General features: G+C 38.0%; 2 protein-coding genes across 3 annotated transcripts in view; one reads left to right on the top strand and one right to left on the bottom strand.

Moving 5' to 3' along the window:
* KIAA1143 overlaps positions 1 to 14,338 on the bottom strand; it is a 59,668-nt gene extending 45,330 nt beyond the window's left edge. Inside the window, exons 1-3 of one of the 2 annotated variants that reach the window (XM_082321464.1) lie at positions 14,114 to 14,338; positions 12,563 to 12,722; positions 3,561 to 5,527 (exon numbers count right to left, since the gene is read on the bottom strand). In XM_082321464.1, coding sequence (XP_082177590.1) covers positions 5,316 to 5,527; positions 12,563 to 12,722; positions 14,114 to 14,221 — 480 coding nt within the window. In that variant the 5' untranslated portion in view covers positions 14,222 to 14,338 and the 3' untranslated portion in view covers positions 3,561 to 5,315. Of the gene's footprint in view, positions 1 to 3,560; positions 5,528 to 12,562; positions 12,723 to 14,113 lie in introns of those variants that run through there. The other variant, XR_014229169.1, reaches the window with a different exon arrangement.
* Positions 14,339 to 14,564: 226 nt separating this feature from the next.
* The window catches only part of KIF15 (kinesin family member 15), a gene marked incomplete at both ends in the record, with an annotated part of 36,235 nt that continues 25,934 nt past the window's right edge, over positions 14,565 to 24,865 (top strand). Inside the window, 10 exons of the mRNA XM_082326643.1 lie at positions 14,565 to 14,583; positions 16,235 to 16,277; positions 17,516 to 17,699; positions 18,771 to 18,847; positions 19,981 to 20,018; positions 20,965 to 21,062; positions 21,453 to 21,632; positions 22,326 to 22,535; positions 22,637 to 22,762; positions 24,170 to 24,292. Coding sequence (XP_082182769.1) covers positions 14,565 to 14,583; positions 16,235 to 16,277; positions 17,516 to 17,699; positions 18,771 to 18,847; positions 19,981 to 20,018; positions 20,965 to 21,062; positions 21,453 to 21,632; positions 22,326 to 22,535; positions 22,637 to 22,762; positions 24,170 to 24,292 — 1,098 coding nt within the window. The remainder of the gene's footprint in view (positions 14,584 to 16,234; positions 16,278 to 17,515; positions 17,700 to 18,770; positions 18,848 to 19,980; positions 20,019 to 20,964; positions 21,063 to 21,452; positions 21,633 to 22,325; positions 22,536 to 22,636; positions 22,763 to 24,169; positions 24,293 to 24,865) is intronic.

Here is a 24,865-nt window from a genome sequence, read left to right on the forward strand (position 1 = left end):
AGTGTTTGATTTTTTTTCATCTCTACCTTCTTCAGCAAAGATTAAAAACATCATTTTTGGCACTGAATCTAACAAAAGGTGAAATTAAAGTCCTAGTATAGAGAAACTATGTTTGAATAAGCTGCTTTACTCTTAAATTTGGCCTAGTCACATATTAAAACTGCAGATTGCTTTGGCTTTATTGAGATTTTGGGTTGTGCTAGCTAACTCAGATTAAGAGCATCCTTGTTTTTCTGGTGAAGTCTCATCTGGAGCAGCCCAGTTTTCAAAAGCAAAGGGCTCGGAACAGTATTAGAATCACTCTTTTCGGTGTTTCATCCTGGGGATCCAAAGTCAGCAGCTGCTGTAGTCTTTTTCTTAGCACTGACACTTTCCCGCTCTTTCTACTCTCCTGATAACATTTCCTAGTCTGTCATTCAGACAGTCGTCATTTTTAAGGGATGCATTTTCAACCTCTCTATACTCAGGCTTTTCTCCCACATAACCCTGTGAGTTTCATTCTTCCTCATATGCTATGTTTTTGCTCAGAGGTGTACAAACCATCTGTGCCTCTAATACAATGTTCTTAAATAGCCTCCAGGCAGATCTCTGTGGTTTTTAAGTACTTCTTTGCCCTTCAGCCTGCTGTTAACCATTTTCCTCATAGTTTTATAATCTGCCCTTTTAAAGTTTGTTGTTACTATGTTGTCCCTAAGGGAACAACTCTTTTATGATATCAAAACTAAAAGTGTGCAGTGATCACCGTTACCCCACGGAGGCTTGACAACACCTTCCTCTAATAACTTCTGCCTATTACAAGGTAGCTCCCTCTTGCCCATGGCCTTAATTAATCAGGCATTGTGCTGAGGACTGCCACGGGAGTCAAGGAAAAGGAATCCTTTGCCATATGGATTGGAATGGCACCAAAGCCACTTTACATCTCCTGACAGAGGAAAAACGGCTTTTGCCAGCTGTTGCTTTACCTCCAACAAAAAATAAGAAGTGATAGCAGGGTAAACACTGTAGAATTCAGTCTTGCGTCATTTTCCTGACTGGTCCCATCCATTTTCCCCAGGAGGAAGTTACTTCCCAGGGGCTGGCTCTGAGATTTTGTAGGTTCTCAAAATCTTGAGGAAGTCTACAGGAGGCTGCAGTCACTCACGTAAAACCCTGTGGCGTTTCTCCCCTGGTTTTAATGGCTACCCTTGTGACTGCTGCCTCTGGAATGCTCTCAAGGAAGTGGGGCGGGAGGGGAGGTCTACGACATGAAAAATCTCTTTGCAGATTAACACCTCGCTCTAGGAATGGGAAGAAAGAGATGATACTGAAGAGGCAGTTGATACACCAGCCTTTCTGTTTGCTGAATGCACAAAGGATTGATTTATGGCATCTTCCCACAGGAGAAGGCTATAGGTTATTAACCAACTTCAGTGGACAAACGCTTGCTGAGACTGCATATCATACCTCTTGTGCTGTACCGAAGGTAACGACTCGTCTTCAGGAATGCCTGATGTCCTTGAGAATGCAATTGGCTCTCCACAGCCAAGTGAAGCATTACTTAGTTAATACACTACAGCACAAGGGAAACAGTCAGCTGAAACGATGACATTGCTACTTCCTGCTTCATTATAAATCTGCAGCTTCCTAACAGGATTATATACTGAAGCACTGTAAAAAAAAAAGACATTAAGTCCTGTGATGAAACTTAAAAAAATGTGTAATTAAAACAGCTAGATACAGGCTTCTTGTGTTCAGTGTCTGCAAAAGACAGCCTTTGATCCTCCAAATGATATTTCCTGGAGAAGTGCCGGACACAAAAACTATCAGAATAGAATTCTGACTCATCCCTTCCTGTTTAGGCCAATGAAATGACCATTTGCAGTCTAACAGATCTGGTTTGATTTGATAAAAATTAACCTTATCAGACAGGCTAGAAATATAACCAAGGATAGGAACTCCTGGACCATCTGCCCACACAGGCATTTTCTTGCTCATTCTGTCCCACATCTTTGCAATTTCTATCTCAATAACGCAGCATTCTTGATGATTCACCTTGATTCCTATTATTTAGAGAAAGATCTTGTTTCTTCAAAAGAAAGGTGACAAAGCATCTCACCTTTCCTGACGACATCCAAGCACCTCTGCAACATCAAAAGCCTCCACTGTAATCATCCATTGCTGCAATGCTACTACAGTTCACCAGGCTTGTTCCAGCTTACTGCTCAGCTAAGAAGAGCGAGAACTAACATCACCATCAATAAATGTTTTGGAGTCTTAATGAGCTGGGAAATTTCAAAGATTGTATTAACAAAAACTGTACAATATTCCCATATTAGGTAACAGGCCACAGCTACTTTCACCTTGCTCCTCCACAGCGCTTCTCTCACACTTAGCTAGGCAAGCTCCACAAGAAAAAAAAAATACATATACATTCCCCACTACAGGTGGGGAAAAGGACTGGGGTTGGGGGCAGGGAAGAGAGAGAGAGAAAGAAAAAGCCAGGAAAATTGTCTATTTGAGTCCTAGTCCCATGTTTCATGTGCTCGCTTTGGCTTCCCCTTTATTAGAAAGTTCTTGCGATTATTATTTTTCCATGACCCATTGCTTAAGGCAGGTGATTGCTTAAGACAGTTTCACATTTCTTTCCCAAATGAACAAGTAATTTTTCTCTTTAGTCACAGGTTTCATGGGGAGTTGATGGCGTGTGTAATTTTCCTGGTGTGTCACATTAAGAACACTGAATTTTCACATGACTACTTGACTAAAATGCTTTTGTGCATCACTCACACCTCTTAATAAATATATCCAATTAGTTACTGTTAGGTGAACTGGGAGTGAAATACAATGAATGCAAAGGTCTCCTCCTGGTCAGAGCAGTACAAATCACAGTCAGAATAAAGGAAAGAAACTGGGTTTCCGTATCCACCTTTCTTTCCCCCGTTGTGCTGCCTGAAGAACAACATGCCTTTCATTGTATTATTTCCAAGTAAACCCAATAAATTTATTTGCATTCCAGACATCTGTCATGAAGTTGTAGGGCAAGGACCATGATTAAGCAAAAGTACTGCACCCAATATTTCGAGGTAACCCTCTTTTTACTGGACTTCAATCTCACAAGTCTTTCACTAGAAATAGTAATTTCTGTTAAAATCCAATTACTAACCAGATTCAAACAAGATCTCAATCTTATTTTGAACATGCCAAATCAGCTGCATATTTGGGAAGCCCTCTCTAATTTTAAGGTATATCCAAATTCCCTCTGATCCTTGGCAAGCATTTATTTCTTGATAGCCATGTCTCCTAAACTGCCTTACAGCTAAAGTGAAGAGCTTTCAGGCTGTGCAAGAAAAATGTAAGCAAGTATATTTTTGTGCTGACGAACAGAATCAGAAAAGTTTAAGTAAGCAGTCAATGGTTAATTCATCCTTTCAGATGAGCCTCAGCAAGTCAGAGAATTTACTCAGTTGTTCAAATATGCCCAAATATTCTTTCAGTATACTGTAATGCTACAAGATTTCTCATGGGTGTATATATATATTTTTAATGGATTCAAACAAATTTTAAGTATACAAAATAAATGGAAAGATTAATCCCTGGGAACCTTTGATTCTGTATTTCTTCTTCCTACATTTGATTTTTTTTTTATATATGCAGAATACAGACAAATTAGGTATTTACAAATGTAACATGTCCTCATGGGAATAATCAGGTTGTCACACTGCACCTCTCTGGCAGTTCTAATATCAGACCAGTGCTACAACATGACTTTAATATCCATTTCTAGGTCAGGTTTTAATTTTCTGAAAGGACAACAGATCTATTCATTTTCAAAATCAGGGTAACATGCACTCAGACAATTAGTGTGAAACAGTATGCAGACTTGCATCTGATGTTATGCTGCAGGAAGCTGGTATGTACAGGTAGCAGTCATAAGAGGCTTCATTATCAGGTGACAAAAAAAAAATCCCATTTTATGCACTGAAATTTTCATTAAAATATCTTTGGACCACTTATAGAAAACATAATTTATTGTTTAATACCAGATTAACAAACTAAAACCAGCTGTTTCACACAGCAACTTCAAATTTGCTCCTCAATGAAGCTTGACAGCCCAAATAATTGTGAATGTCCTGTCACGCAGCAGCAGAACTGGTTTCATTGCCTTGTACCCTGTAATTCTGCAGAAGTCTCAGGTCTTGCTTAAATATGGATACAGAACACATCATACTTCCAAATAATTTCAAAGTCACTAGTCCCATTTCCACCACCTTGTTCTCCCAAATTTCATCAGCTCTCAGTGTTATTTTGAATTTCAGCACATCTTGTTACATAAATGGTACAGAAATGGTCACTTTCAGTGTACTGTACACAGGCAACTGAAAAATTTTAAAACTTCATATCACAGTTATAACATTTCTCAACTTAAATTTCATGTTTACTGTTTCCTACTTGAAGAAAACCAAAATAATACTTTTCCACAGCTTAAAGATGAAATACATTTTTTAAAATAAGCTGTTTGAGATCCCAAATAATTATGAGCACATATATACCCAACTGCAATGTACCCAAATATACTTCAAAAAAAAACTCACCACCAAACCACTGAGCCCATCAGTGTGATAACCAAAGTGCACAATCTCTAAGGGTCGAGGCATCTTTCTTTTGCATTAGCTGGTACCATCAACTACAATCAAAATTTTTCTATCTTGCTAGCACAATCAATTCAAATGAATTTGATGCTGCTTAGACTGCATTCACCAAAGACAGGATTAAGACTACAGGATTTTAGCAACTGCAGGCTCACTTACTGCAAGGGCTCTGCAAAGAGCTAATCTGCCAAACCACACATGCAAAAGTTAGTGCAAACTCCTGTTAAGGTGTGAGACTGAAAGCTTCGGTGTCTGTTCCACGGCAATGAAGTCTCTCTCGTTTGAATGCCAAGTCACCAATAACAGGTAAAAACCACACAACTGTCAACTAAGGCCAGTAAATACAGAGGAAATGAATTTTTAGTAACGGAGTACATTTTAAAATGTATTGATTGAAAATTTATATAAGCTGGATATGTACAGGCATATTTTGCTACTCATTTGTGACCTCAAATAGCTTTTACATACATGGTTAAATTCTCTTTTAAAATAAAGACAAGACATACTGTTCATACAGTTCCATCTGAACTGCAAAGACTTAGCTCTGGCTAGTTTTATACGATGTTTCTCTAGTTGGACTATAACGAAGTAAGAGAATACTCAGATACCATGCTTCAATTTCTAGGAAAACACTCAATCTTACTCAGATCCCTAGAAGGGTAAGTAAAATATAAAAAAATACAACTCCTAATCATCATTTTCCTCATCATCAAATGAGAGAAGACTGCTGTTTTTTATTTGCTTAGATGTACTCTGAGGAGTAGTTGCTTCTCTCTTAGTTTTCTTTGCCTCTTTCATCTTCTTACTTGAACTTACATTGAAGTCCAAAAACTTCTCTGATGAACGTTTGGCTGGTTTCCTGAACATAATTTTTCCATCAGCAGGTTCTGGTTCACCATCTATAACAAAGAAAGTAAAAGCAGAACTCATCTGCACATGTTCACACACGCATACAGACCTTCGCTATTATCGTCGTCTTTTTCCCCGAGGACCAAGATCGGCGAGATCTCTGATAGAATACATGAAAATGTATTTTTTGGCCACAAAGTCTGTATCAACGAATGTCTTTCATGCACACACATCTGCTCCATCGAGCCCTTGAAGACAGTTCTCCTGCAGTTCCTCTTAGAAATGGGTTCTCACTGACCAGAGCTTTAACTTAGAAGAGACTGTGAGCAGTAGAGCTTTTCCCATACAATCCAGCCGCATCCACTTATCAAAATGGAGAGGACAACTTTATAGGATCCTCTAATTCCATTTCACTATTTGTAAAATCCGTGACAACAAATGCACTTATTTCCAAATTATGCTATCTCTTTTAAAGAACAAAACGGCACATATATAGGACAAAGCTCTTCTTTTTCTTCTAATATACCCTGTCCTGCTGAGACAGCTAAAAAGATTACCTGGTCACAAATCTGCTTTGTATTATCATATAGGATGAAAGTTTTAGGGTTTCTTTGTACCTGCAAAATCACCAAACTATTCCAACTGACTAATTCTGCTCCTCTGCATGTACTAGAGCAAATAAAATTTTAAAAACAAGAGAAGTCCCTTCCAGGATTATCAGGCAGAGGAAGAAAGCTACTGCACAAGTAACAGCATCAAGGCAATATTTCTGGGGAAAAAAAGTGTAACTGTAAAGTCATGAATCAGACACAAAGGCTCATGCTGCAGTACTTTGCAATTTTTAGAATGTATATGTGACAGGATGTTAAAGAACCATAGGTTCTGTGCAAGATATTTTTCCTAAAGCGCTTTTGTGAAATTCATTATTCAACAGAAATTTCCTAACAATATGCATGTGTTTGACAAGATTATGTGCTGTTTAATTATAACCAATAACTATCTTTTGTCTTTAGCATGAATTCTTTCCTCAGTTCATAAGCGTTATGGCAGAAGACTTAACATTTCAGTGTTATCATGCACAGCACTGGCTGAAACACTCTTCAGTGCATACTCTAAACAATACAACTATTAAATCCGGTGTCTTAAGGGTTGTGTGGTACAAATTAAGACCATAAACCTCATTAGGAAACTTCACTTATAATTCCTTAAGTTTCACAGACCCTTTTTAAGAGGAAACGTAGCTTAAAAAACTAAGCACCCATTCTGTCAATGACTTCTACAGAATGCATGGTTTTGGGAAAATATTTCAGTACTGGTGCATTAGAAAAGCATTACAGTTACAAGGAATTACCAGCAATAATAAACTGTAGATATGATAAGCATACTTGTCAATGGATCCGTTGTGAATTCTGCATGGAAAGCTTAGATGTTTAGATGCTGTACGTGGGATACAGAAGTTTAGGAAGTGCCTATTCTGGCAGAGAAAAATAACTATTTCTGAAAACATATCACACCCAACCAATCGAAATGCACTATGTACCATTCTTCTCAGAGGTTGGATTAAAAATTCAAAATGAAAAATATTTTTCCACATAACTGCCTCCATTTTTGGGCTCTGAAGTTAAATATAAAATAATTCCCCTTACTAATTGTTGGTTAACTAGAATGTTTATTTGGAAACCCATATCTTCTAACTTAAACAAGATCCAAGGCACATGATAGAAGCCAAATTCTGCAAATAAAAAAAGAAATGCATCTATAAGAAAAATTTCACATATAAGCAGACCCAACTGTCTATATACTTAAGCCAGTCAGCACACAGACTGTATACAGTACCAGTACAGCTGTGGAAACAGGACTTCAAAGCAACCAACTACTGCATAAGCATGAGGAGCATCAAAAAATCTCACTGGACATTCTTTTAAAGAGCAATTACTACATTTTCTTAGAATGGTAAATTGAAAAACCAAACCCCTAAAAACCTAACGAAAGCAGATCCACAAAATAAATCAGATAAACAACTATGTACTCAAACTTCATGTAAAATTGGAAGTCAGACATTTCAAATTTACCCCCAAGTCTCCTGCTGCCCACGTTGTGAACTGCACAAAATCATTTCATCTTGTCTACTAGATGAAGAAACTGATAGGTATCTTTGCAATATGAATTTAAACTCTTAGTAAGCAAAGCGCATAAATAGAGCAAAGCTCAAAAACTCCACCAAAATGGCAACTAGCTTAGCTCTGACCTCCAGGGCCTCAATACTATTTGCACATCATTCTGCATCAAAGGAAAAGATTTTAGCTCTTGGCCTGGTTAAACACTGTCAAAATTTCATTATATGCTCCAGAACATTCCTTTCAGCAGGACGCCCAGGCCAACTTCAGAGAGCTATGATGTGTTGGCAGTGCTTGACAAAGAATGAAGCAGATGAAGAAACACAGCAGGCCTAGTCTTACCTAAGCAACTTGTGGAAAGAGGCAGAACAGACCGACTCTGCTTTTTGAAAGAATTTGATGTAGCAGCTCAAGAAATTTGTGTTGATTTGTTAAGACTGTCTTTTCCAGCAGGTAAAGCTGTGTCAGCTGTCTTTTTTGTTTTTATCGATGACCTCCAAAAACTGAGTTGTATTAAGCAATGGAAAGAAGAGAACAAAAAACAAACTCAGTGTTGGTAGCTTTTAAAATAGAGGCCTGATAAAAGACTGTATCAGTATTACAAATTACGGAAAGCAGGATTTCTGATAAACACACTGAAACACACAAAGTAAAATACAACCAACATAAAAGCATTACAGGAGAAATAATAAAATCCACTTCTGATAAGAGAGTCAAAAAACTACACTAGCAGTTCAAATTCTGACTGTTCTTAGTCAATGCTGCTTTTACCTGGATCACAAACCTTTACACTGGTCGCCTAAGAGCGGCACAATCAGACATTGAGCTGAAAACTCACTCCACCAGTGACATCAATTTAAGAAGCCACAAATGCAGAAATTTTTTTCTTCTCTTTTAATTGCAAGTTATGTACTACAAGAGAAGCAGAAATGAGGGTCTGAAAAAGAAACATTGCTCTTCAGTTTACTGTATTTTTTATTTAGTAGTTATCTGTGTAGTTAGCAGCACCATTTTTCAGCAGTTTCTGTCCGCATGGGTCAATGAGGCAACAACAGGAAACGCAAACGCCATTAAACTGGCAGGAAGAACAGGAGGAGCAGCGCAAACAATATTTCAAGATATATGTCTATTCAATGATAAAGGCTGGAAAAAATTTATGATAACCTGGCAAATTGCTTAATGGTTTCTAAGGTTAGAAGTTCAGGTCAGCAGTTTCAGATGATCCTGCCAGTGCTTTCGGGCCACCCATCTCTAGGCATGCCTTGGGAAGCATTTACTATAGGAATTCCGCACACTGGTATCATGAAGATAAAAAGGCCAGTCCTGCTCAGATATTCAGTCTCAATCATTTATGAGGACACTTGGGAAAGTTTTTGTTACTTAAATACTGTAAAATTAGTTTTGGTTTAGATTCCTGCTGTTCACATGATGAAGAGCAGCATGAACTCTGTGATATGTTTAAGCAAAGAGCTCCGATACCCAAGACAGCATGGACTGTATTCTCCTTGCCTCTCCCCTCTCTTGTCCTCTGCCAACTCCAGCATATAGAATGAGACAAGAGTAATATTAAAAGACTTTGAATGAGTAAGGACACCTTCTGCCAAATTTGGTCATCTATGTGTATCAGAGTGTGCCAGAGGCCAGATGAACTAGAAAAGCAGTAGAAAAATCAATTCCATAGACTATAATGAATGCTGGGATAAAGTATCTTGCAGTAACTGGCATCTTTTCTTTTGTGCAAATTTAATTTCTCATAAGACCATTTTTCTTTGTCTCTGAACCAATGGTAACGATTTATAAAACGCCGTGTAAAAATATTAAGTAAAATGACTGTTGATAAACAAATGACTTCTTTTTAAAAAGCCTCTAAGTCAGTCTTACATAGAGAAAAATATTTCAATATGGAATGGTGTTTTTTCATATAGGAAAGGTTCAGTCCTAAATAAAAAAGTTCCCTGTGACTATACTTGAGAAAGCCAACTTACAAGCTTCACTAAATTTTGTTCTGCCTTAGGAGTCAACCAAGTGCAGCTAGGACATTAATCAGCTGTTTTTAATGCAAAAATGTTACTCATCTGTAAAAGAAAATGCAAGTCACAGGAACTGTTGGTGCCTGAAATAAAAAAAAGTGTAGCCATGTCAAACTGATTACAGAAGAAAATGAAGGAGAAAGGATGTAAATGAGATATGGAAAATCCTAGAATAATATCCAAAACCAAAGCCTGAAGACAAGGACCTTCAAATGAAGACAATCACTACAGATATAAAAGAGGAGAAGGCAGAACCTCAGAACTGAGTACTTTGCATGTTTTGAAAAACTAACAGTTTCTATTCACAACAGATAGTTAGCAGCACATTACTTATGATCTATCAAAGTGCCTCAGCATTGATGCATGGTGGAAAGGAAGATTATCAGTTGGAAAATTTACTTCTCTGCTACCTTTTCAGCTTCATTTAATTTCTCTAATGATCTGATTTGGGGCTATATATTATGGTCTAGTACCCATTAAATTAATTTCACTTTCAACTCTGGGATAAAAATCAAAGCAACAAGAAACGTGATCAAATCATGCAGCATCGAACTTTCTTTAGACTTCCCATTTTCAGAATTGACAATTATCCAAAAAAAAAAGAAAAAAAATTAACAAGTTATTCAAAACTCTCTTAACCTGGAAGTAACCGGCTGTCTAAATACCTGCCTCTGACTAGAAATCAGAATTTAAATCTATACATCAGACTGACAATGCAAAGATGGACAAAGACTCAAAAAAGCCTTCAGCAAGCTGTAGCAGTCATCCACACCTTCATTAAAAATTTCACACCAGGTCCTCTCCATAGCAGAGGAACATAGTAGCACTTACCCTGTTTATTCCCACAAGCCAAAAAAAGGAAGAGGCAGCCAAGACCTCATATTAACAGCAAAGGCAGATGAACGAATAATAACACAATAAGGTAGGACAGAGGGCAGCAGTCCCCAGAGCATAGTGATTCAACACTTCTGCTACCTACTATTGCAGGGTTTTTTTCCTCCAAATGCAAGTTATTACTGAAGGGCTGAAGGGGTAATAAGCAGAGGTGCCAAAGTCCTACAGGGACTCAATATGACCAACCTCACTACATACAATTATGTCTTAAGAATGTCTTTTTCCACCAAAGAAGTTCAGTTACTCTATTCAAATACACTTCCATTTCATACTGTGTATTTCACTTGGTAGCTCTTTTGGACTTTTTTCACAGCAGGGACTCCACCTCAATAGATTCTCATGGACAACTACTTGTTTTTGCCCAGCCTTACAAAATCATTTTTCCTCCTACTGTGATCATTCAAAATTCAAGTGGCTTATATGAACAGGAAACCAATGCTTAGAAAGAATCATGCCATTTCTTTCCAACAGGCTGAAATTTCTCCCAATACTAGGAGGGTGATCCCACTTTTGAAAAGAAATCATGTGACAACTTTACAAACTGCAACACCAAGCACATGCAGGTTCAATAAGAGACGAGGAAGTAAGCCACACGCTGAAAACATTTTCTCAGAGGAGTTCAAGTAATATAAACACAGCCCTCGGTCCACTACCTGGTTACACCTTACATATACATATCTACCTGCAGAAACAAGTCAGACGTAGTTTTATTGGTTTCAAACTAACCTATATTATAAAAATTAAGACTTTTTCATCAATCTGCTTTTCAAAAATGTAAGATTCTTGATGTATTTTCTCCCACTACTCTTATTTGACTTCTCCATTTATACCAACAAACCTGAATTTTTTAATCCAAATGGCAGAAAAAGACAGAAGCTAAGGATGTCATATTGATAGCCATGTGCTAGCCTCTCAATCTGCTCTAAACTCAATTTACAGCCTTTGTAAATAGCTACAATGGCTAATCGAGGAAAAGGTCTGCAGCTTCTATGAATCACTTTTCTGTTTTATACTTGTGAGGATCCAGTTCCATATTCTTAATTGTCAAGACATTTCCACTAGAGACAGTACTATCTACCTTTAATCTGTCACGTCTTCTGTCAGCAAAAACTAAAAATAAAGCTATATTTCATCACACCCTGTGTGATGATGGAAGTTTTTGGACTCTCAAAGCATTTATGTCAACCATATCAGAATGATGAATACTGACAGAAATTCTTCACATAACTGTATTCATCAGCTATAGTTTCATGTCTTTATTGTCTAACTGCAGCAACCTTTGTAGGAGAGGTTGCTGCATACACCACTCCCATCTGTCCAGTCTTGAAAAGCCTGTTAAATAACTTAAATAAATCTTTCTAATTCTTTGTAGCAAAGAAACGTTTTTTTCTATACCTTACTGTTTGTTGGCACTATTGTATCATCTGTTGTTTTCAATTAATCCATTTAGTTTTGCTGAATATATTTGCAAGTCACAACACATACTAGGGATGATTTTAAGCAAGTAATAACATGGACCAGTTAAGTGAACACGTTACTGAGCTTACACACCTGCCATTCTTTCTACTGAAGCACTAACCTGAGTTTCCTCCTTCCGCCCAGACACTCTCTTTCATGAACTCATACCATTACCTTTAAGACATCCACTCCACCATCAAATTTGGCTGAACTAATTAATAAGTTCAAAAATTATCACAGGTGATGTCAAAAGACCATGTACTAGGACAATGACACATCATAACAAAACAAAACAAAAAAAGAAAAAAAGAAAAGAAAGAAAAAGACTTAAGGTGGTATTTGGAAGTAGGATAATGCACAATCAAGAAGCACAGAACTGCAACACTATAAAAAGCCAGACAGCTTGGCTACGTACTCAACGACTTCACATTAGGAATCACAAGTCCGAATTATTTAGCTGAAAAATTCAAAACAACTAATCAAAGGTAGTATTAAACGGTAGATAACTGAGCAAATATCAAGCTCCCTGTTATGGGTTCTCTCTCTTTGGCTATACAAAGCAAGAAATTAGTAGCTTGAAATTCACCTGATTCATTTGACTTTAAGGCCTCTTTGATTTGCTGTTTAATTTTCATTGCTTCTTCAGCGGTCAAGTCTCCTTTTTTCAGTGTTACCACTTGAGGCTGCTCATCTTCGTTGTCACTGCCGTTCTCACTATCATCATCTGCAAGTGGAAGCTGCTCTCTCTAGACAGGAGAGAAATAAAAGCAATAAAAGCAATTCTGATCACCATATTAAATCACAACAGCTAAGGTTGGGCTAGTACTCTTTGGCTTCACTTTTGCAGTAAGGTTAGTGAGGAGACCTGGCCCTCCCAACATGCTTTGTCCAAATGGCACTCCAAAGAAATTTATTCCTTTTGTTCGTTATTTTTACTATACAAGCACTGCCTGCCATGCAACATGAAGAAAATGTTAAATGCATAGGTCCAAATTTGAATCTTCTATGCTGTACTCAAAACAGTGCAAAGGGAAAGGAAGTGCATGGTGGCTTTGTTATTAAAGCTGCCTAACCAAATCATCGTAAGCATTACTGACACAAGGAAGACTATGTCCCACTAAGACTATTGTTTCCACTCTCTCAAACTTGTGGCCTTAGACAGAAGAATCATTTGGAATAAAACTTTATATAAATAAACTTGCTGCCATGGAAACCTCAGTGCAACAGCATAGTTAGGCAATATTATAGGAACTGAAAACTTCATCTTATAAGGAAAAGTATAGATAGCATTACCATAATCTACTGAAGTTACCAAGAGATAGACAAAATGCAATTTTCCTCAGGAAGTGAAACAGCTGATACTAATTTACTAAAGGCATACTTTTATCTCAAATTCCATCTCCTCACAAATAACGATGGGCCTCTTTCTTAAGGCATCCTGTAAAACCTTACAGTTAGGAAGTACATGCAAAAGCAGACTGTAAACATAGAAAAAAAGAACACCCTCAGAAAAGGCTGCCTTTTCACAAGCTGGCTCAAACCCTACTGCCCCTGCCCTGCCTTCCTGGCCATCACACTGGAGTTTGCGTCTGCTGACTTGATGTTTAGATGATGTTAACCCCTTTCCAATATATTTGTTTTACTATACTCTTAAAACACTCTTGTTTTTATTATTCCTGTTCCCCCCGTTACCCCCACAGACCACTTGGGTGCTGACAGGTCTGCACTGGCTGCTCTGCGAAGGGCACCACAATCACTACGACTGCAATTATTAAAAACAGCAATGGGGAGGGGCACTGGATTTTTGTTGTTGTTATTTTGAATCTCCAACACAGAAGCAAAAACAAGTTGCAAAGCCAGCTTCGGTTAATTTTAAGCGGGTAACTACTGTTACCCCTTGCCCTACAGGGGCAAAGCCTGGAACTGCTGCTTCCGCGCCTTCATTCTAGGCCCCGGGGGGGCATCGTGGCGGGGGAGCCCCCGTGGAGCGGGCGCTGCCCCTTCCCACCCCCGGCGAGGGCCCGGGGGCGGCGGCGGGAAGGGAAGCAGGGCCCCGACACAAGCCCACGGGAAGGGGGCCGGCGGCAGCCCAGGGCGGGGAGGGCCGCGCTGCCCGAGCGCGGGGCCGGGCCGTTACCTTGGTTTCCACCGTGGGCCCCTCCCGATACCCGACCTGCCGCTTGAAGCGGCTGAGAAAGGCGGGCTCGGCCGGCCGCACGTAGGAGACCTGGTTCCTTTTGCTCATGGCCGCTGCCCGCCACCCAGCCGCGCTGCCGCCTCCCACCGCACGCTTCCGGCCCAGGGGCGGTGGCGGACGGCGGCCCTAGTGGGACACAATACACGCCGCCTCCCTCCCGTAGCTCTCCCCGTCACGTGAAGGAGGCGAAGGCACTGTCAGCCAATGGCAGGAGAGAAGCCGGAGCGGGGAAGGAGGAGTTAGAGCGAAATGGCCGCGCCCATTCTGGCTTCGAGGAGGGGGCGGGGCCACGCCGCTTGCGGCTCTTAGCGCCAAATTCAAACGTTCCGCCATTTTGGAGCGGTGGCCGGTGGGCGGGGAGGCGCTGGGCTCGGCAGGGCCGGCGAGGATCATGGCTCCCGGCGTGAGAGGTGAGGGGGGACGGGGTGGCCGCGGGGCCGCGCAGGGGCTGAGGGATGTTTCCCCGCTGTGCGGGGAGCAGGCCGGGACCGGGGCGGCTCGGTGGGGGAGGCCGCGCTGCAGGCCGTGCCCCCGGCCAGCTGAGGGGACGGCTCTGCCCTCTGGGGCCGGCCGCCTGCGGGGCGAGTATCGCCCAGGTGTAAGAACAAACGGGGTCGGGTAGGGGTATGGCCGCGTCGGCTGTGCTCGGTGCACCACGGAGGGGCTGGAGCCCTGGGGCTGCGGTCCCGGCGCGGCCGCAGGGCAGCCGCGCTGCCCCCGGTGGTGTCGGGGAAGGGTGGAGAGGGGTGGCCCCCGGCGCTTCCAGAAGCGCTTCTGGCACCGGTGTCCCCAAGGGCTTCTCGTGGTTGATGAGTGTAAGCAGTCCTCCCAGGCGGGAAGGCTTTACAGACCTTGCTGCTCTCAGCCGTCCCGCGTTTATCAGTTCGTCTTCTGTAATTATATCGAGTTTTAATTAACTGTGATGGTTGTAACTCGTCGCTTACAAACGTTCAAGTGAGAGCAGCACTTTAAAATGCGAGCTAAGAACGGTTAGCTGAGAGGTGGTCATTTCCCAAGGCGGAGGTTGTGCAAGTATCTATCGGTCTGATTTCACTTTTAAAATGCACTGCTTTTGTTGTCCCAGCTCGTTTTGATACCTTGTGCACCTGAAGAATAAATAACTGAATTAGAAGTTAGCACATCTTTCAAATGTTATTGTGTGAATCAAAGCAGGTAGGCTCGTATAGCAGCAGCAGGATGTTTATATAGCATGAATGTTAATGAGGTTAGTTCCTTTGCACATCATTATTAATCCTACTTTTAAAGGGATCCTCCTACAGTAGAACCTGTGCACTTTTTAGAGACTTTATAAGGTCTTTATTATTGGAATATTTTGGTAAATCATCCTTCGTTATTGTTTTACTTATTTTTTTAAATTTGATTCTGTTATTTAGTTAACATTTTGACTAACCTATGTGAAATAATTTCATGTCAGATTCACCCTTAAGTAAAAAATAAGTCACCATATCTACCTATGGGGTAACATGTGCCATCTCCTTGAAATGTGAAGCTGTGCAAAATGATGCTCATATGTATAGGAGAGCTTTATGTATTATAGAGTGCTCAATATTACTTCATAAAAGTGAAAGTAATGTAGCTACTCAGTTGTGCAGGTTTAGGAAATTGAGTTTTTGCGGTCACATCAGTAAAACTATTTCATGCTGTACTGTTGTTTTATCTGCAGTGAGTTAGCAATTTTTAAAATATAATGGAAATACATAATACTATTAACATTCATGTTTCTAATTCCCAAAATCATTTGCAAAACCTTATATACATTAAGAGACTACTCATTGCGCATACATATACAAGTATGTGTATGCTTGCATTGCAGGACTGGAGCTTTCTCTACCTTTGCAAGAAACTGCAAACTTCCTGTCAAAGGAAGATAGTTACTAAATATTTTTGTGCAGTTCTGATTTATGGATGAAATGGATATTTATAAGGCTCTCCATTTGTCTCCCTCAGTACTGCTTACAGTATTTTCTATTTAAATGGATTTTTTTGAGCAATAATTTTATCTTGTTTAATTTCTCTGTGTGTTTCACTTTTATTTTGTAGGAGATTTACGTGACTCTACACTTCCTTTGTTGAACTCACCTAGGTAAAGTAGTATTGGCCAGTTCCTGTGTATGAATAATCACATTGTATAAAAAGTGCAAACAAAACCTAGTATAACTTTGTAAAATAATTTAAAGTTTTTTCTTTCAATGTTTTCCTGCACAAGATTGTTGCCTTTCTCTCCTAACTTCCTTACAGGTTTAAAAAAAAAAAAAAAGTTCTCTTAATAAAAGTGTTGTTCTGAGGCATCAGATTCCTCTTGGAATGCTGCCATGCAGTAAATTCTTTTTTGTCCACGAACTGCAGCTGGACTCTAGAATTTCTCTGAAGAGATATTCCACGAGGAACCTCAATTCTGTGAGGAAGTCCTAAGCTAAAACAAAAAGCCCTCCTCCAAATATAAACAGTATCTGCCACAACTCAGAATAATATTATCTAATGAAAAAATATTTGACAAGTTAGTGTGGTGTGTCTTAAATATAATATAACGTCTTCCCTTTCTCAGCTGCTTCCTCTTCTTTTTTAGCCCTTTCCTCTGCCACTCTTCAACTGCACATTTCAGTCATGAAGTCCTTCCCCCACTTTTAAAACTATTCTGTTCCTTTCTCTTGTTTACCAAAAGTAAAAATTAATAATAGTTACAACACCCTCATGCTGTAACTGCCTTTTGGGAGAGAATATATTGGTATTTATGCCAGAACTCCTCAAAGCTTTAATATAGTAGTCATGCACAGTTGCTTATTCAAGCTAAATTTACTGGTGCATCCACTGATAAATGTGATGAAATAGGTCAGGGAGCTTTTAGATGTAGGCGTTGCTACACTTTATTGGACTCATGGATCAAGAATTGATTGTTCTTTCCCTTCTTGCGAGCAGCAAAGAAAAATGCTAGTAACTTTCTTGCTGGAATGTAGCATCATCTGCTCCATTTGTAAAGTCTTTTATAACTTCCAGTAGTAAGAAGAATGCTTGAAGCCCATAGTCTTAGAAACTATCAAAACCTTTATTATAACACTGGTTATATATATCTCAAGTTCCCTGTGAAATGTGTTCTTTTAGAGCTGGAGTTAGATGCAACAGCAATAAATTCCACTAACTTCATGTTCTTTGTTTTTAAATCTGCCACATTGTTACCTTTAATAAATCTTTGACTTGTAATGAATTGATGTGTACAGCTAGAAGTAGTGTATTTTTAGGAGAGACCTTTGTATGACTTCACGTGCTTAATCTGATTTTTGTGATTTAATCTAATAGTGATCTAATGCATAAATATTCATTTAGTGTTGAAGGTGATGCTATCAAAGTTTATGTAAGGGTACGTCCCCCTTCAGAGGGAACTGCATTAACCGATGGAGATCAAGGCTTGTGTTTATCTGTTCTTTCATCAAATACCATCCGTCTGCATTCGAAGCCTGAGCCAAAGATCTTCACTTTTGATTATGTTGCAAATATGGAAACAACGCAGGTAATAACTTCGGAATCTCATAATAGTATTGCAGTTTCCCCCCACATTTTGGCAACTGCTACAGTAAACCTTTCTAAAGATGTAATGCCTTAGGCCTTATTCTTTTGCAGTGGTAATATGTAGTTATAGTACAGAAACGTTGCACTAAATTCTGATGTCTAATAGTTTTAATGCATTTTTTTAATTGTTAATTTCTTTAAAGTTTGTATTAAAATTGAACCTTCTAGTTGTAAATGTTAGAGTAGCACCATAGACAGAAAACAAATGCCCCTGTTGAGACAAACATAAAAATAGCTGGCAGTCAGCAGCAGATGTGATTTGTGTATTAGGAACTTACAAGTTTATATGCTATTAGTTATATTTCCTTCTTATACATCTGTCTTTTAAACAGATGTGTTGTTCATCTGGGACAGGTAATACAGGAAGGAAAATCCTTCCATTTAATATTTATAATATTGTGTTTGAAATTCTGAACATAATTTTAATTCCTCCAAGACTTCAATTCCATTAACTTCTGTTTAAAAAAACAAACAAACAAACAAAAACCCACAAAAAAACAAACAAACAGAACCCCACCCACTGTAGGCTGTTATTTGTAGCTAGGCTATTCTTGCAGGTCTAAGAGAAATACGTGAAAATAGATGAGGCTAACAGTTGTGCAGATTTGTTGAATGTGCCATTCTGCAGTGGCAAATGTTGAAAGTTAACTAGATCTGATGAGTGTCATAGGCTCAATGTTGACCTACTGATAGAATAAACCATATAACGTAATCAAAAACACTGGACCAAAATTAATATAATATATATTTGAAAGCTGTTATTATGATGCTGAGTTTTATTATTTTCCTTTTGGTTATCAACAAGGAATAAAATTTTTTCAGAGGGAGTGATTTATGTCACAAAGACTTAGGATGTATTGTTTTGCTGTGAGAACTCCAGGGGTCATGATACATGTCTAACTTCAATTAATGCATCAATTTTATCAGCTATAAAGTTATGGCATAGAAAACACTGATAGAAGAGATACGTAAATAACTGGTGTCAAGTGTCTTCTCTTTCCCTTGTCCCCAGGAGTCAGTGTTCTCAAGCGTGGCCAAAAATATTGTTGAATCTTGTATGAATGGCTACAATGGAACCATCTTTGCATAGTAAGTCATTTAATGGTATTTCATAGCAATTGCAACATTTGAGGAGATTGTGTTAATAAGCAGTTGTGGTTTTAAGTGCCAGAGCCTGCCTAATGTTTCCGTAAACTGTGAAAGTGCTTCCTTAGCGTAGCACAACATAGGGAATGTTCCTGCAATATTGAGGAGTACTTCTTATTCCTCTTTTGGAGCAACCTATTTGTAGGTGTTATGCTTCTAATACTTAAGGTCAATAATGTGTATTGTAAACTCATTTGAATTTTACTATTTGTCTAAAAACTAGAAGTTTTATTGTACTGTTAAAGAGAATGCTAGTTGTTTTCAGTATGTCCATAGTAAAATGGAATGAAAATTGCTTTAACTTGATATTTGGCCAGTTCAACTCTTTAGTGAGTCTTAGCTGCCTGTGGGAAAACTCATGAATGATAATTTTAACTTTCAAAATGTTTTTAAGGTAGAAATATATCCACGACTAGTAGCATGAATATCATTATATTAACTCTCAATATTTTTCATTTTGAAAACTGAGTAAGCACTTTGCTCAAAAATGCTAACTTGAAGGACTGATCTAATCAAAACATTACTGGGTTTTTTAGCCTAGCACAGCATTTGCAAAACTGAAGTCTACTTTGTTACAATATACAAATGTGGAAAAATGAGGTGAAATTGCCTTGAAGTTTCTCTAGCATGATTAATGACTATGGTTAAAAAAAAGGTTATATTCAACTTAAAAAGTATTTTTCTTTTTTGGGGGTTTATGTGCACTACTAAGTGACACAAAACCCAAAAGATTGACCCAAAAATTAGTTTAATGTATATATTTGAAAACTTTCATTTTAATGCTAAGCACCACTATTTGCCTTTCCAACAGAAAGAAGGAAGAAAATGGTGGGTGGTGGGGGAGAGAAAAAGTGATTTATCTAACAGAATTTCATGGCCAAATTTGCTGTTCTGTTTTTATACCTTTTAGGTGATTGATTTCTCAGCTTACCTCTGTCTCTTTTTATCTTTAGTTTAGAAGAAGGTGTTTTTTTTTTTTTTTTCCATTTTAAGCTGTGAGTTCTTCTTAAAAGATGGAGATTAATGAAAAATTCAGAGCCAGAATAAAGCTTTATCTGACTTTTTTTTTTTGTTAGCGGCCAGACTGGATCAGGAAAAACCTTTACGATGATGGGTAAGTGGTTGAGAGAGTTTAATCTTTTAGCAGTTTCTTAATGCTTTTTTTTGTTTTGAGTTGCAATGTCTTGCTTAAACACCAGGGATGATTTGGTTTTTTGTCTTCCTGCATATAACTTTAAAGTTTAAGAAATGGTGTAGTGCTCAGTGCAGGTGTTCTTGCTTTATATCAAAAGAGTGAAGTATAGGTACTCTCCTCCATCTTTTTGAAGAGTTTTTTTTTTTTCGCCTGTTTTTAACAGGAGAGCAGCTTTTCAATTAAATCAAACACTTCTAGTAAATTTCCTCAAAAATGAGTATTCTACTGGTTTCCCTGTTTGGCTGATATCCCTTGCATGTGTAGAAAAATATTCTAGTATGCAAGGGTCTTCTGTATTAAAATATAGTGAGCTTTTCAAAATAACTGCTTCCTACCCAACTAGGAATTTAAGGCCTCTCTGTGTATGAAGGGATCCCCTTGTTTTTCATACAGTGGTGATTTTAAATGCATTAATGTTGTACTTGACATTAGAAAGTTACTGAAATAACCAAAACCAGTTTGGTTGATATGTTTTCAAGGACTACATAGAAATTAACTAAACATAGGGACAAATCTACCCCATCTTTCTGGTTCTTGAAATCAGGGTTAAGGTAGCTGTATTGACATAACTGCACATCTGTACATGTTTTCTATGGAAGTCCAAGTAGATTATACTATTTTAGACTTAGATAACCTATGGACAGGTAAAATAAACTTTCACAAGCATTGTTTAGACTACATATAAATCTGATTATGGAATATCATCTTAGATCTCAAAAGTTGATTTTATTGCATGTCTTCTGTGGTTTTGCCTTAAACTGACTAAAACCTGGTTGCTGAAGTCTTCTATAATGACATCTTGAAAAGATCAACCATTATTCTTGAGTAGTACTAATTAATTTTTTTAAATTAAAAATCTCTTTAGGACCATCTGATTCTGATAATTTCACGCACAGTCTGAGAGGTGTAATTCCACGGAGCTTTGAATACTTATTTTTTCTAATTGAACGTGAAAAAGAAAAGGTACATTCATTTTATACTTATTATTACAGTGAAAGTAACGTCTCACATTTAAAAATAGCTAAGGCTTTTTGGTAAGCCCAGTGTGTAGCAGTTAAATTTCCAGGATTATTGCTGTCTTGCATCAAATTTATTAACGAGAAACGCTTGTGTCTAGTACTCCACCAATTCATAGTATGCTTTCTTCAGACACAAGCATGCTTATATTTTGAGTCTAAAAATGCATCTAGGTTTCTGGGTGTCAGTTATTGTTTGGGCATCAGAAATGTATAGTATGCAGAATATAAATGCAAACTAGTAGCTTTAGATATGTATAAAAAGATACTCGCTGCCATACAATGCCAGACTTAATAAAACCAATCTGTTTATAGTGTAAATCACTGTGTTTTTCAGGCTGGCAGTGGAAAGAGTTTTCTCTGCAAATGCTCATTTATTGAAATCTACAATGAGCAGATATTTGACTTGCTAGATTCTGCTTCAGCTGGACTCTTTCTCAGAGAACACATCAAGAAGGGAGTCTTTGTTGATGGTGCTGTTGAACAGGTGTTGTCATCTGCTGCTGAAGCATACCAGGTATTTTTTGTCACTTTTTAATGTTTGGACTATTTATCTTGATGCTTATTTGGTAAATATTCCTCTTTGATTAAAGCACATATTTTTTTGCACAGTGTCTGTGACACCCTCTTCCCCTATCTCCATCCTCCAAAAAACAGTGTAAAAAGCTGTTTCTAGGCAATGCTTCCTGACTGTCCACATATGTAAGAAATCATATTGTTCTGGAGTTCAGAAAATATGAACTGCAATTACAGTAATCTTTCCATAATGCTTGCCATACACATGTCTGAAATATCAACAGAAAACTGTATCTTCTGCTAATTAGGCAGCATGTGCGTTCCAGAAGTTGTCAGGTTTATTTCTCCATGAATGAGACGCATACAGATAGTACTACTATGACTTTAAATATTTTTTTCCTTGTGTACTGCTAACATACACCAGTATTGGATATGTTATGCTTTCAAACAGCAATGGCACTCGTGGAGGAAAGAAGTGAATGTTATAATTAGTGTTCTTATTAAGCTGGACCGTAGCTATATTTTTTCACTGCTGAAATACTTCTGTTTGAAAAAAGTAAAAAAAGTCCTTGTCCTTGAGATTTTTGAAAGCTGTTACACTGAAATATGCTTACTACTGTTTATGTCACCTGTACGTAAATACTGGATACCGTCTGAGATACTTGATATTATTTGATGTCTTTTTCATGCTTAGGTATTAACTATGGGCTGGAGAAACCGTCGTGTAGCATCGACCTCAATGAACAGAGAATCCTCAAGATCACATGCAGTTTTCACGATCACAGTGGAATCCATGGAGAAAAACAATGACATTGTTAACATTCGGTCTTCCCTGCTCAACCTGGTAGACTTGGCAGGATCTGAGAGACAGAAAGACACCCATACAGAAGGACTGAGGTTGAAGGTTAGTTCTGTAATATCTGTGGCATCTTTCTCCTTTCAGATGCACTGCCCTGTTCTATCCACCAAATCTGTTCACCTTTGTTCTCTTTTCTTTTTTTTTAGGAAGCAGGTAACATAAATCGATCACTAAGTTGCCTGGGCCAAGTAATCACAGCACTTGTTGATGTCGGTAATGGAAAACAGAGACACATTTGTTACCGGGATTCCAAGCTCACTTTTCTGTTACGGGTAATATATATCCTCTGGATTTTATATGCTACTTGGGGTGTAGAAAAAAAATATTTGTTTGGGTTGGTTTTCTTACTCTACAAAGCAGAACTTGGGTACGTTAAAAATTTGTTTCAATAGTGGGCATGTGGAAGAAAGCTTGAAAAATATCTTTTTACCTAAACAGACTTATAGTCGATTTATTGCTGTTAACTGAAGACAAGAAATTTATTTATGCTCATAATCTCCTTTTACATATTTGCAAGTTTTAAAGAAAAGAAGCATATGTTTTCATCCCTATAATTTGGGAAATACTGTGTATCACAATGTAATATTTAGAGATGTGTTGAAATATTTGACAGGATTTCCAAAAGTAGCCTATGTGTGCTAAGTGTTGGTATGATGTTAAGAATTAGATAAATTTACAGTTTTCTACCTGAGAGATTATGGGCTCTTCTCAAGAAGAACAGGAAAAAAAAAGGTGGAAGCAGTCAAAGATTTGTTGTATGCACTTGCTGAAATTCTGTGAACAGTAATGAATAATATCTGTAATATATTTTTGTATTATAATATAGTACTTGTACATAATATAGTATTGGTGTTACAACACAGTATTGTGATCACAGCAAAATTTCCCAATCATTCCGTCCCTGTTCTATGTGCATCTTAGAATCATGAACCTCTGAAGAATTATGTTCTTCCAAGGCAACCCAAAATACATAGAAATTGGAAGAGAATTGCAACCGTGTGAGCGGTTACTTCAAGTAGTTATTTTTTTTTAGGTGGTTGTACCACCAAGAAGTCCACAAACATGACCACTTCTACTAGAAAGAGAGAATGCTGTTGAGGCTTGTGGGCTATGTTGTAGTATTAGGCTTTCAGAGTCTTAGGTAAAACTGCTGCCTTCTCCAGAGATTTGAGAGCTACTTCTCTAACAGCATGGAGGTATTTGAAGACATGCATGTAGAAGGGAGAGGTTCCTCTTATATCCTTGGTCAAGAATCTGTTTTGTGATTGTTTGGCAATTGCCACCAGAAGATAGGTTGAAACAATCAACAGGCTAGATGATGTTCGAAATAGTGCGAATATGAATCTGCTAATGACCAAGATTAAAGTGAAATATCTACTTTATTCCCTAATTTTTTTTCTCTGTTTTTTTCTCTCCCTGCTGTTCAGGTGTAACAAATATCTCAAATTGTTCATTAGTAACATACAATCAGGATTTTGAAAACCCAAATAAAGTTTTTATTTACAGTCACATCCTTTATACCCACTTTTGAAATAAAATTTCAGAAACTTAAGTAGCATGGAGATTTGTTAAATCCCTTCTGCAGTTTGTTCAAAGTGATACACAGTAGCTCTTAGGGGATAGCTTCCTGCTGTAGCCAAAAACATGCAAATAAAGCTAACTTCTATGTTTATAAATAGGATTCCCTTGGTGGTAATGCAAAAACGTGTATAATCGCAAATGTTCATCCAGGATCCAGGTGTTTTGGTGAAACACTGTCCACCCTTAATTTTGCTCAGCGAGCAAAGTTGATTAAAAACAAGGTAAGAGAGTTACTCAATGTCTTTATTATTGCAACAAACAATTTCTTATTTAAACTACACATCTGCAAACAGGATAGCTTCATTGGAATACTCCTGTGCTTTCACTAATTTAAATGAATATAACTTATTTTAAAATCCTAAGTTTGCTTTCCTAAATGTTTATGACATGATTTTTGAAAAGGACTTGTTTGCTTTTAATTATGAATAGAGTACAATGGCTGGGGACTAGGTAATGACTGATAATAGTGTGTGTTTATTGCTTGTTCTCTAAGCCCTTCATTGGAAAAAGTAAATCTGTACTAAAAATTAAAATTGTCATTAAAAAAATTAGATGCAATAGTATTTCAGTGCATCTAGTTTTTATATATGTTAATTCCCAAAACGTAAGTTCTCATGAGAGTGTTTTGAAAGTATGTTGGCATCTGCCTGGAAACTACTGCCTTTGACGTATACTGCTTAGCTTTGTTGGTGAAAAAGCTCCAGAGGAAATCCTGCAGAAAGCATTAAATTTTTTAACCAATATTTTAGCTAAAGTGCAGCTTACTGGTTTCTCAGTAAATTGAACATTGCTTT

The sequence above is a fragment of the Platalea leucorodia genome (genome assembly GCF_965183815.1).
Source record: "Platalea leucorodia genome assembly, chromosome: 1".
Taxonomy (NCBI): Eukaryota; Metazoa; Chordata; class Aves; order Pelecaniformes; family Threskiornithidae; genus Platalea; species Platalea leucorodia.